We start from the raw sequence: 13,129 nt of genomic DNA on the forward strand, positions 1-13,129 counted from the left end.
CTTCTAATTACAGAGATACCTAGCTCACGGGGTTCGATACTTTGGTGCGAAAAGTACGATCCAGTGAGAGGGTCCCAGAGAAGAAAGAAGACAAAACGTATGTACGAGTTTGTAGTTTTAAGAAGGAACGTTATCCATTCCCCCCCCCCTGACTTTAATATTATACAATTACTTAAAAAATGTCAAGAGTATAATACCTGAATCCACCTCGGGTGACCGTGAGGTTCAATAGTTCCTGGAATATTGGACAAGGAAATACAAAAGTTAAGTACCAGCCAAAACATGTACTGCAATGTGATGGAGCTGATACTTTCTGTAACAGAGATCCCCAAATGACACTGGCAACGATGGAGAATAAGCTTTCTGGAGGACTAAAGGTGGCCAAGGAGTGTTTCATTGTCATGTTCGCCACCAGTGTTGCAGGCGACTGTAAGATGAAACCTCTTTTAGTTTTCAGTTCCAGACAACTAGGGTCATGTTTACTGATGACAGGTTGAAGTTACGGGTCTACTGGGCATATAACACAGGGAGTGGGTCGTATCTGCCATGACAGACACATAATTCGATGACTGTTTTGTAAACGATGCAAAGATAATGAAAGTCAGTTTAAAATCATGCAAAATCTTGCCATTACCTAGACAGGGCTTTTGGGTTATCTGCGGTGTCTAGAAGGTACAGTACAAACTTCTGTTCTTTTTCAGCCCCAGACACCACTTTTCGTCTGTACCATCTCAAATAAGAAATATTCCCAAATTTGCAAGCTTCATCACTTCATTACTTCCGATCCATACCTTTCCAGAAGCTGCGGATGGCTCTGGGTGGAGATGGCCTGCATCAGCGCTGAGATTCGGCCACAAGACACTGACAATCAAATTTGGAGCTTGTCTACACCTTCCCACACTCATTTTAATACTATACTATACTATATACCTAGGCTGCTTCCCCCAAGGAAAGGAAGGTAGCCGAGACAGGACGACACACTCCCCATGTACTCATCCATTCAAACACATTCATTCGCATCTTAGCCCCAAAGGGGAGAACGGACAGATCCTCACCGCACCACACCGCACAAGGGTCAACTGCGCAATGCAATCAGTGACATCCGCAGCAGGGCCCGACAGCAGAACTGGTTTACCCCTGCCACATCATAACAGACCCATCCCCTTACCCGCACCTGACCTGACTAGCTGATCACACCAAATGCGGGAGAATATCCCCTCAGGGCTGTGTCATCACTTATTCATTCACAATTTCTCTCCATTTATTTCTGTCACGCACAGCCACTCTTCCTTGCTCAACAGACATCCCTCTCGCATCCAGCGCTCTCTTCACACTGTCCATCCATCCTATTCGTGGTCTTCCTCTCAGCCTTACACCTCTCACATCAGATCTAGATATCTTTTTCACCAATCGCTCATTATCCATTCTCTCCATATGCCCAAACCATCGCAACACCCTCTGCTCAACTCTACCAGCCATCTCCCGAACAACTCCAGTTCTCCTTCACACTTTATCATTTCGCACTCGATCCATACGTGTCACTCCACACAGACTCCTCAGACACCTCATCTCCATTACATTCAAACTTTTCCTCTCTGCTACACCCATATTCCATGTTTCAGCCCCATATAACGCAGTCGGTACCACAACACCCTCATACAGCCTTCTCTTTACATCCATTCTAAGCGAACGACATCTAAACACTTTTTTCATTCGTCCCAGCACCTTTCCTACTTCATTTATTCTAAACTTCACTTCTGCATCTATTCCTCCATCCACAGCAACATGTGACCCTAGATATTTAAAACACTATACCTCCTCAATTCGCCATTCAAAACTATATTCATCCCCCTACCATCTACCAACCTCGTACACTTCATCACTTTACTCTTATTCTCACTTACTTTCAATTTCCTCCTTTCACACACCCTTCCAAACTCCTCTACCAACTGTCTCAATCTCTCCTCTGAATCAGCCACCAGTGCAGTATCATATGCAAACAGCAGCTGCTTCAGATTCCACTCTCCACCATCAACATTCACCAGACTCAGACCTCCACCTAAATCTCTTGCATTCACCTCCCTTACAACACCATCCATGTAAATATTAAACAACCAAGGCGACATCACACATCCCTGTCGCAGCCCCACTCTCACGGGAAACCAGTCACTCACAGCATTTCCCACTCTTACACACGCTCTACTATTTACATAAAAACTTTTCACCCCTTTTAGTAACCTACCATCAAGTCCATACAATCTTAAAACAATCCACAAAGCCTCCCTATCAATTCTATCATACGCTTTCTCTAAATCCATAAATGCCCAAAACACATCCTTGCCTTTCGCTAAATACTTTTCACACACTTCACTTGTCTCACAGCAAACACCTGATCCATGCATCCCCTCCCTCTCCTAAAGCCACACTGCTCATCACCAATCACTCCCTCTGTACCCTCTCTAACTCTCGTAATTAAAACTCTACCATACACCTTACCTACAACACTCAACAGACTTATACCCCTAAAGCTAGTACATTCATACTTACCACCCTTGCCTTTATACAACGGGACCACACAAGCACTTACCCAGTCAATTGGCACCATGCCTTTCACAAAGCACACATTCAACAATCTTACCAACCAGTCAACAATAGTCACTCCACCACCCTTCAGGCATTCCACAGCACACCCAACCATACCTGCAGCTTTCCCTGTTTTCATCTACTTTACTGCCTTCTCCACTTCCTCCTTCGTGATCAAAGAATCATTCAACTCTCCCAACACATTTATTCCTTGCACCCTTCCATCCGCCACAATCTCAGCCACCCTTTCCTCTTCTACCTTTAACAATCTTTCAAAATACTCTGCCCATCTTTTCCTTACTGCATCCATCTCAATTAACATCCTTCCATCCTCTGCTTTTACTCGTTCTTCCTTCCCAGACTCTCCCTTTCGCACCCTTTTCACCTCCTTCCAAAACAATTTCTTATTCTGTTGAAAATTCTCTGTCAGCCGCCTACCCCACGTCTCATCTGCTGCCACTTTTGCATCACGCACAGCCTTTCTCGCCCTATTCCTCTTTTCCTTATACCTTTCATATGACATCTCATCCTTCCTCTGCAGCCACACTTCATATGCACGTCTCTTCTCAGCCACAGCCATACTTACTTCCTCGCACCACCATTCACTTCCTTTTCTTACACCACCACCTACACGTCTCACACCACACACCTCTTCTGCCTGCCCCACCACAGCACTCTTAAACAACTGCCATTCCTCCTCCACACTGCCATTTTCCCGATCTTTCACTGCGTTCCACTCATCTTTCAATTTCTCCTGATACTCTATCTTTTTCTCTCTTTTTTCCAACTCACCCACTTTCAAAACCTCCCTGCCACACCTAACCCTCCTAGCTCTCACCCATCTCTTACCTACTCTTAACTTTCCCTCCACCAGGTAGGGGTCAGACATACCTCCACCCTCCCCTCTCAGAACTCTCACATCCAACAATCTTCCTATTACATTCCTAGACACAACCATATAGTCCATCAAAGCTCTATCAACAACCCTTCCACCCTCCTGTCTCACCCATGTATACTTATAAATATCTTTCTTCTCAAACAGCGTATTTCCAATCACCATCTCTCGCTCAACACACATCGCTATCATTCGTTCCCCATTTTCATTTCTTCCAGGTACACCATGCATACCAACTACACCTTCAACTGCTACATTTCCCACTCTAGCATTCAGATCTCCCATCATTACCACATTCACATTCGCTCCAAAACTCTGCAGACACTCATCAACATCATTCCAGAAAGACTCCCTCTCTTCTTCATCCCTTTCACTACCAGGCCCATATGCACTCACAAACACCCACAACTCACGTTCAAATTTCGCTTCACCCACATCAGTCTCGATGACACCTCCTTCCATTCAATCACACTGCTGTACTTCCGGACTCACTAACAAGGCCACACCCTCTCTTGCCCTCCCTCTATCAACACCTGACAATCTTCCATTCACACTTCCAAACATAGACTCACCCTTCCCTTTCATCTTCGTTTCACTCAAAGCTAACACATCCAACTTTCTTCTCGCAAACTTTCTCCCAATCTCCTCCCTTTTAGCCTCAATCGTACTACATCCATGCACATTCACAGACCCAATCTTCAGGGTACGGGGATAACTCCATCCCCCATCCCTTTCTCTGGCCTGTCTCTTTTTAGGAACTAAAACACAGAGGAGGGGGTCCCTAGTCCCCTCATTTTAATAACGAGAAAAAAAAAAATCATATTTTTCTTAGACAAACAGTACAGTAAAAATAACGACGAACTTCAATCCAAATATATTTTTAGAAAGCCAGAAAATAATAGGCTATACACAATATTTGGTTGAACGTTACGAGTGGACACATTGCTAACTATTCCGTGGTGGTAAAGACGATGCATATTTCGGACAGGCGTTAAGCTATGGTAGCATCTGGAACAGTTCTCAAACGACACTTTCATATAAGAGATTGATGTCAGAGCGAGTCAGACTTCAGGCTTTGCCTTACAGACGAGCCAGGTGTGCCCGAGGTGAGTGGGTTCGAACCAGACGACACCCTCAGACTCGGCGAGCAGCGAAGCCTCATCTGCCGCGTGGAGGGAGGAAACCCCGCCCCCGCCCTACTGTGGTACCGGGAGGGGCACCTGGTGGACGACACCTACGGGCGTGAGCAGACGGGCAGCAGGGTGACGGTGAACGCCCTGAGGGTGGTGGGCAGGGAGGACGAGGACGGGGTCAAGTATGAGTGTCGCGCCACCAGCTCTCTTCTCGCACACTCACTTGTTGCCACCGTCACACTGGCTGTCCACTGTAAGTTCTGCAAGTATTTCAAGTAATAACAGTTTCTGAAAAATTCAGACAACACTGTAAATGTTTTATATTAATATATTGTTGAAGCAGCACATTTAGTAATCAATAAGACTCCAGCCAAATCATGGCACTCATGACATGTGGTCAGTGTACCCTGACTTTTGTTTTATTCAGTCTCCAATAAAGTTAAAAAGTACACATTGTGAAAGAGAATATGAAAATATCATCATGAAAATGACAGATCTATTCTGTTGACACGCACACACACACACACACACACACACACACACACACACACACACACACACTTTTCTATTTTGAAGCAGGCAGAATTGTTCTTAGTTTGCAACAGTCATCCAGAAGGATGCTTGTGAGGTTGCAGATACTCGTGTTGCATGATTGTGATCTCCCACAAAACGTATGGAAGTGAGTCTTGGACTTTACTGTAAGGTAACAAGCCAGGGATGAGACGAGTGAAAATGAGTTATCTGAGAGGAACGTGTGGAATTATGAGGATAGACAGACAGACAAGTGAGGAAGATTGACAGCGTTGTGACGTAGAAGTGGATGTGCTGGAACTTGTGAGAAGTATCCTGTCATGGTTTCACCGTGTGTAGCAAATGGAGCTGACAAAAAGGCCTGAGACAATATAATATATAAGCAAAGTGGAGAGACGGAAGGAGGCCTAGGATGAGATAAAAGAATGGAATGAAGAGACAGACAAATAAGAATAGTGTGGGATATAGACAGGACTACCTTATGACAGTCAGAGGGCAGAGTGTAGTGGAGCGAATGTTCGTGGCTACTCCCTCCAGGATTAAGGCTTCTAGGTAAAATAGGTAGAGAGACTGTAGGAACAATAATTACACCTAGAGTAGGAGACACATGCCCTCCTCAGCAGCACTAACGTATCGCCGTGTTGCCGACAGATGGACCAGACTCGGTGGAGGTGACAGGGCCGGAGCAGGTGGAGGAGGGCGGTATCATTTCCCTCAGGTGCCACACCACCAAGGCTAACCCACCCGCCACTCTAAGATGGCTTGTTAATGGTATGTACAAAGAGGTGTTCCTTGACCGTACGAGTCGGTTGCTCTTCAGGACCCGTAAAACACAGCTGTCCACCCATGTTAGGTGTATGCAAGCAGGTCAGTACAACGCAAACATACATGAACTGATAATTTTTTAAGTTCGTGTTTCGTTTTGATTGTGTGTGTGTGTAATTCACCGGGTCGGTCAGGATCACTTGATGGTCGTGATCATCAGCTTTTTTACCCTCCCGGAAGGGAGCTGAGAGCTCATATAGTCCGATCTAAGGGCAAGGCTGTGACCTTCACACACACACACCCGTCCCTTTGCTCAAGGGGGGGGGGGGCGGTAGCACAGTGGTAGCGCGCTGGACTTGTAATCGGGGGATTGCAAGTTCGAGCCTCGCCCGGGCTGCCGTGCCGGGAGGGGTAGCTCCCTCCTGTAACCCTAGCGGGGCTATATAGTCCAATACAGGGCTTAGCTCGGGGGACCTCCATTTCTCCCATTTTTTTTTGCTCAAGGCGGACAGTAACCACCCACTTCATCAGTGAAACTTTTCGCAACCTGAGCGAGGCGCGAACTCCCGTCCACCAGTTGGCAAGCGAGAACGTTACCACTGCACCAGCGAGCGGTGTGTGTGTGTGTGTGTGTGTGTGTGTGTGTGTGTGTGTGTGTGAACAAAGTAACTCAAGTGATTTTATCCGGTTTTAACCAAACCTAGAGGAAGGCTTGAGGGACAGTCAGTGAAGAAACCTGTTGTTATATAGAACAATAGGTCAAAAGTCAAGGTTACAGGCAGTGGTCAAACGCTGACGTAGTAATATCATCTTAAACAATTTTTATTCAATTTTAACCAGATCTAGAAAAAAAAAAAAAAAAAGTTGGAGGTACAGCAAGAATGATGTGGTTAAGTTTGGCGAACGGTAACTCAAAGGCTAAGGTGGGCATAAGTCAAACAGTTGCAATCCGACTTAATCAAATTGGTGGAAGGGTTGAGGATCAGGCGAGAAATAATCCTATAGTTTCCAAGAACAGTATGTCAAATGTCAAGGTCACGGAGCAAGGTCAACTGAAACAGTCATTATCCAATTTAGATAAACATTGTGAAAGGGTTGTGGATAAGTCAAAAATACGAGGATTTGATTATGAGAATACTCAAAGGTCAAGGTATAGGGGAAAGGTCAGAAGCCAAGGTCACAAGGCAAGGCCATCTCAAACAGTTTTGATCTGATCTGAGCCAAACTTGCTGGACGAGTCAAGGAACAAGGAAGAACAAAGGGATTCAGTTTTGAGAACAATCAGTAAGGTCAAGGCCATAGGGCAAGGTCTAATTTCGATCCTTGTGTTTCTGTGTGAACAAAATAACTAAAACAATTTTGACCTTAATTTCATCAAGTTAAGTGGATGAGTAGAGGATCATCAAAGAGACTTACCTTTTTTTAGGGTAAAGAACAATAGGTCAAAGGTCAAGGTCACATGGTTAGGTAAACTTAAACAGTGTTTCATCCGACATAAAAACCAAACTCTGTCGAAGGGTACAGATTAAAACAACGATTTTAAAAATTCTGTATGGAGAAAAATCAGTCAAGGGTCAAGGTCACAGGGAAAAGTCAAAGTCGAGGTCACTGGACAAAGTCACCTAAAAGATTCTTTTATTATTTGAATCATAGTTGAAAGAAGGATTTTGACAAGATTGTAGTACAATATTTCTATTTTGAGAGTAATCCGTCGAAGATCATGTAAGCAGGGTAGTGTCAAAATATATTCAGCCCTTAAACTACCTGGGAAGGGTGGGCGTAGCTATTTCTGAATACTCTTTCTTGAGGTTCTTTAATTTTTGTCATTACTCCTGAATAGATTTCAGTAATATAAAGCGTAGCGAAAAAAATGTTCACTCCATCCCCCTACATTATGTCGCATTACTTAGGTTAAGTAACTTTTTAGTAATAGGCCACGATGACCAGGGGTTACCATGTGAAGCAATTACAAATAAGATGGAGCTCAAAGGTTTTCATCCTAGCTCCTCTCGTCTCTAACCTTTTAGTCTCTCTCTCTCTCTCTCTCTCTCTCTCTCTCTCTCTCTCTCTCTCTCTCTCACTGTTTGCAATGAAGAGACAATAACAAAGGAATCAGAGAGAGGAGGAGAGTTAGGATGAAAAGCTTTTAGATCTACTCTGTTTAGTGTGCTGTATGAGGTGACTCCGTTATGTATGACAGCTGAGCTCCACATGAGTAAGATGAAGATCCCTATACAAAGTCAGTAACAGGGTTGGATTAAAAAAAGCATGGAAAGGTTTAGCAGATTCTTCAGAGAGAGAGAGAGACTAAGGATATTGATAAATAACGAAAGAGTGTGTTATGTACTGTGATGTGGAGGACTGGCAAGCTGAATGATGGAAGAATTTAGTTGGTGAAAAAATAGACAATAAGGTTTCTCTTATATCATTTAGCAATGATATGCAATTGATAACTCAGGTGTACGAACGCCTCATACAGCGTTTGTTGCAGTGACTGTTGTGAAACGTAGAATCATCAGCATTTGGGTGAATAAGGCTAGATTTACAAATCAGGTTACTGATGAATTAGAGGACAGAATAGGTAAATGGACAGAACCCTGATGAACATTATATTATTGGAGTTTTAGTTTATGAGGGAACAGTGACAATCTAAAACATCAGCAATGGGTTAACCCGAGAAGTTACTTCAGGTGAAGGCACAGAAAAAAAGAGAAAAAAAACGAGGGAGGGCAGTTTGGAAATTAAAGCCTTTTTGCCAGACTCTGCTGACTTTTTTTGGCATGTCTAGAGCAACAGCAAAGATTTCACCGAAATTCTGAAGTGATGTGAACAAGAATCTCAAAGAAGTTTAAGAACATCGCCGGTGAAGTAACCCTGAAGAAACATACCTGTGGCCCAAAAGAACACTACGACTTGATTGATGCTTCTTATTGAGGACTGACTCAAAGAACCCAGCTCTGAGGCTTCTGTATCTCCCTTTATAAGTTAACCTCTTCACTATGACACCTTCACGTAGCGGCACCGATGTAATTGGGCAGCTTCGTTGCCTGGCTATGCAACTTCCTCCCTATTCTCCGAAAGAGGAATGATGGACTGCAGGTGAAGGATAGCTTCAGCCAGCAATCCGCAGGGTTCACATCTAAATGAATTTCGTGTCTCAGCCACCTCGACCACCACCACTACCACAACAGCATCAGTAGCAACAACATTAGCTACCTTTATGGTGGGTGATAGAGTGACTTGGAGGCGTTTTGTCTGCGGCCACCCTTTGCGGGATTAGGGCGTCGGGCTATAGATAGATAGATATACCACCCTATTCAGCTTAGGAAAGATCTCCTGTACCGAAGGGATTAATGGTGGCTGTAACTAACCCTCCAGTTCGAGAAGTCTCTCCCGAGCTAAATAGAAACTTCTGAAGGTAGCAAGAATAAAGTGAAAACTGTATTACTGGTGTGAAATGATTCATTTTAGGCTAATGGGATTCCTGGCTTCACAACACTCTTCCTTCCATTTTGTTTGCTACGTATGGCACAAAAAGAAAAGGGGCGGCGGGGTAGAATTGCATCTTCCTAGGGATGCTTGGTGTATAATAGAATCAGAAATGAAAATCTAAAAGAGCTTCCGTTCCCATATTGCAGTCTTTTATTTTCTTCTTTATATAATATAATCTGTTTATTAAAGTAATGAGCAAAGTTGCGTCAATGCGTAATTTTGAAGTTATTAATTACAGAACTTCATCAGTTTTACACGACAATAAGGGGCCTAACCTTACCATGAATACAACATTCGTCAGTCCAAACCTTGGTATCCTGTTACTTATTTTCACACAGTTTGGGTATAATAAATGAAGCACATTATGATTGAACATAACATGTCATAAACATTCAGCAACAGTAAATGGGAGATCTCCTTGAGTTTATCCGAAATAGAAATTTGATACTTGTTACAAGACTTGGAAAAGAGTGAAACCTTTAACAAGGATTTTGTTTCAAGTATTTGTGACTGAGTTGTCTGTTTAAGGGTGCTGCCACACTTGCTCGAGACATGTGATCGACGAATGACACGAAGTGCTGTAGTATTCGAGTGCGAACGTTGGATGAACCCTTGAGCCTCGTTTCCTCGTAGCGATCACATGTTCGGGGGAAAGTGTGTCCGGGCCTTAAAAATGATGATTATATGTGGCATCTTACCAAGCGTTCAGCCACTCATCTGTCAGAGCAGTACAGTACCTCTCGGGGTCGGGCCCCAAGGTTAGCCAACCACAGTACATACATACATATATACTTACATAGGCTACATATATGGGGATAGCCAACCACAATACATTCATATATATATATATATATATATATATATATATATATATATATATATATATATATATATATATATATATATATGTCTCGAGCAAAATTACTTAGCTAGTATGGATTTATTCATACCGAGTCAACAGTTCATTAAAAGATCGAACTCTCCAAAATGGTTTGATGGCAACTGTGCCAGAGCAACAGCCCAAAAGTCATTAGCATATAACTCTTACTTAAAATCAAAAACATCTGAATCACTCTCCCAATTTAAAATTGCTAGAAATCATGCAAAAGCTGTATTAAAGCTAGCTAAATCAAAACTTTCTTCAAATGCAAGCAGCAAAATTACTTAACAACCCTAATGACAATAGAATATTCTGGTCAACTCCTAATTCTTTCAATAATAACTTTAACAAGTCATCTTTCATTCCCCCACTAAAATCTTCAGATGGCAACATTACAAATGACCCACGTGAGAAAGCAGATATCTTTGCCAGTACCTTGCCAGAAACTCTACCATAGACGATACCAGCCAGAATGTCCCAGTACTGGAACTTGATTCTCCCGAAATTGCCCCACTTAAAATACAGACAAGATACGTAAAATCCATCCTAGACAATTTACCTACCAACAAAGTTCCAGGCCCAGAGGAATTCGGCCAATTGTTTTGAAAAAGTGTTCCCCTGAACTTGCCTCTGTCCTAGCTAAATTATTCAGACTATGCATACGTACTTCTTTATTCCCAAATTCATGGAAAGAAGCCAATATCCACCCAGTTCCGAAGAAAGGAAGTTCGTCTGGCCCCTCCAATTACAGACCAATAGCTGTCACATCTTCTCTTGGTAAGGTATTTGAAACTTTAATTAATAAGCACATTGTTAAACATCTTGAATCCAACAACTTAATTAGTGATAGACAATATGGTTTTTGCCACGAAAGATCCACCATTGACATACTCAATCTCTTAACTCATACCATCCATCAATCAATTGATCTTTTTGGAGAAACTCATGCAGTAGCTCTTGATATCTCTAAAGCTATCGACAGAGTATGGCACCGTTCCCTGCTGTCCAAACTCCCTTGCTATGGACTAACGTCTTTTGTTCCTTTGATTTCTTCATATCTTAGTGACAGGAAAATAAGAGTAAAAGTAGATGATGTATATTCCAATTTCCACTCAATTAACGCCGGCATGCCGCAGGGATCAGTTATGGCGCCAACCCTATTTCTGGTTCATATTAATGATCTCTTATCTGTCACCCACAATCCCATTCACTCATATGCAGATGACCCAACACTACATAGTTCATTCACACTCAGACATCCATTTACAAAGTCTAATATCTCTACCTCTCAACTCAGTACAGCCATCTCCATAAGTCAAGATCTATCTACAATCAGTGAAAGGGGACAAAACAACCTTGTCTCTTTTAATGCTAGTAAAACTAAATATATACAGTTTACTAATAGACAGATATGCCAGATTCGTACATTACCTTCAGTGCTACTAATATTCCCATCTCCAAAAGTATTGACATTCTTGGCGTCTCACTTAACAGTGCCCTCAGCTGGACTTCTCATGTCAGATAACTTGCTAAAACCGCCTCAAAGAAACTTGGATTATTGTACAGAGTCCGTAACTTCTTCGCCGATGAGCAGTTAGCTATAATTTATAAGAGTCATGTGCGCTCTCAGCTTGAATATTGCTCACCCTTATGGAATGGTTGTGGAGAGGTTGCATTAAGACAACTAGACAAAATTCAGAATAAAGCTTAGAATCATTAACAACCCTGCCATTACATATAAACTACCTCCCCTGCAAGTAAGAAGGAATGTTGCCTCCCTTGCATTATTTTACAGATATTTTTTTGGCAAATGCTCAGACGAAGTTGCGTCCATGGTGCCACCTCTCCATGCCTTCCCTCGTCCTACACGGGCATTTGGTAGTGCTCATGACTGGAATGTCACTCAGCCATTTTGCAGAACTTCTGCCTATCAGAATTCTTTCATTCCCCGAACTGCATCTCTCTGGAACTCGCTTCCCCAGAGTTGTTTTCCTCCAAATTTCAACCCACAACTGTGCAAGTCTAACTGTTACAGATATTTCATAAACAGAGGACACCAGTAATCTGGTGTATGGTTTTTTTTTTTTTTATTCATTTGTTTTTCCTTCCTCCGTTCTGTTATTTATAAAAAAAAAAAAAAACATACATTCACACATACATACATACGAGTACAGGGGATAGCCAACCACAATGCATACATACATACGTACATTCATACATACGGTACACATATAAGGACATTTATTTGCTTATTTAGTTATTTTTAACCCATTCATTATTTCCACACTTATTTCAACTTATTTACAATGCTCTGATTCAGGTAAGGCGGTGACATCACCTGGGTCTGTAGTGAGCCGGGTCAGCTCTGGCGGGTGGGTGTCGTCTTCGCAGCTGGTGTGGGCGGCTGACAACACCGTGCAGGCGGGGGAAGTGGTGGTGGAGTGCAGGGCTGCCCACCCCGCACTCCCCCACCACCTCCACAACACCCGTATCATCACCATCGTCAGTACGTCACAAACATTGCTTTATGTACTGAACTGTAATGCCGTGAATTGTTCAAACAGAATTATTACGACCACAAATAGAAAATGATGTTTATTGAGAAGATGCAACATTTTCGGCCCGAATTGGTTTTAAGATCGAAGTTGTGCCGAAACTGTTGGTTCTTCTCAGTACAGAACATTTCTCTCTCAGTAAAGAACATTTTGTGGTTATAATTCTTCCAAACCTTACTTTGTCCATCGCCTCTTTCTTCACAATGTTTCTGACGATTCCCGTGCGCCTGACTTTAATTTTTTTTTTAAGTACATGACTTGTGTAACTATTCTAGAACACGATCAACACTTAAGA

General features: G+C 42.7%; 1 protein-coding gene across 1 annotated transcript in view; it reads left to right on the forward strand.

The window, feature by feature from the left end:
• The window catches only part of LOC145401168 (nephrin-like), a 101,672-nt gene that overhangs the window by 23,852 nt on the left and 64,691 nt on the right, over positions 1 to 13,129 (forward strand). Inside the window, exons 6-8 of the mRNA XM_080273489.1 lie at positions 4,565 to 4,864; positions 5,794 to 5,913; positions 12,600 to 12,785. Coding sequence (XP_080129615.1) covers positions 4,565 to 4,864; positions 5,794 to 5,913; positions 12,600 to 12,785 — 606 coding nt within the window. The remainder of the gene's footprint in view (positions 1 to 4,564; positions 4,865 to 5,793; positions 5,914 to 12,599; positions 12,786 to 13,129) is intronic.

The sequence above is a fragment of the Coenobita brevimanus genome, chromosome 6 (assembly GCF_032717465.1).
Source record: "Coenobita brevimanus isolate Jiangsu-jjx chromosome 6, ASM3271746v2, whole genome shotgun sequence".
NCBI classification, from domain to species: domain Eukaryota; kingdom Metazoa; phylum Arthropoda; class Malacostraca; order Decapoda; family Coenobitidae; genus Coenobita; species Coenobita brevimanus.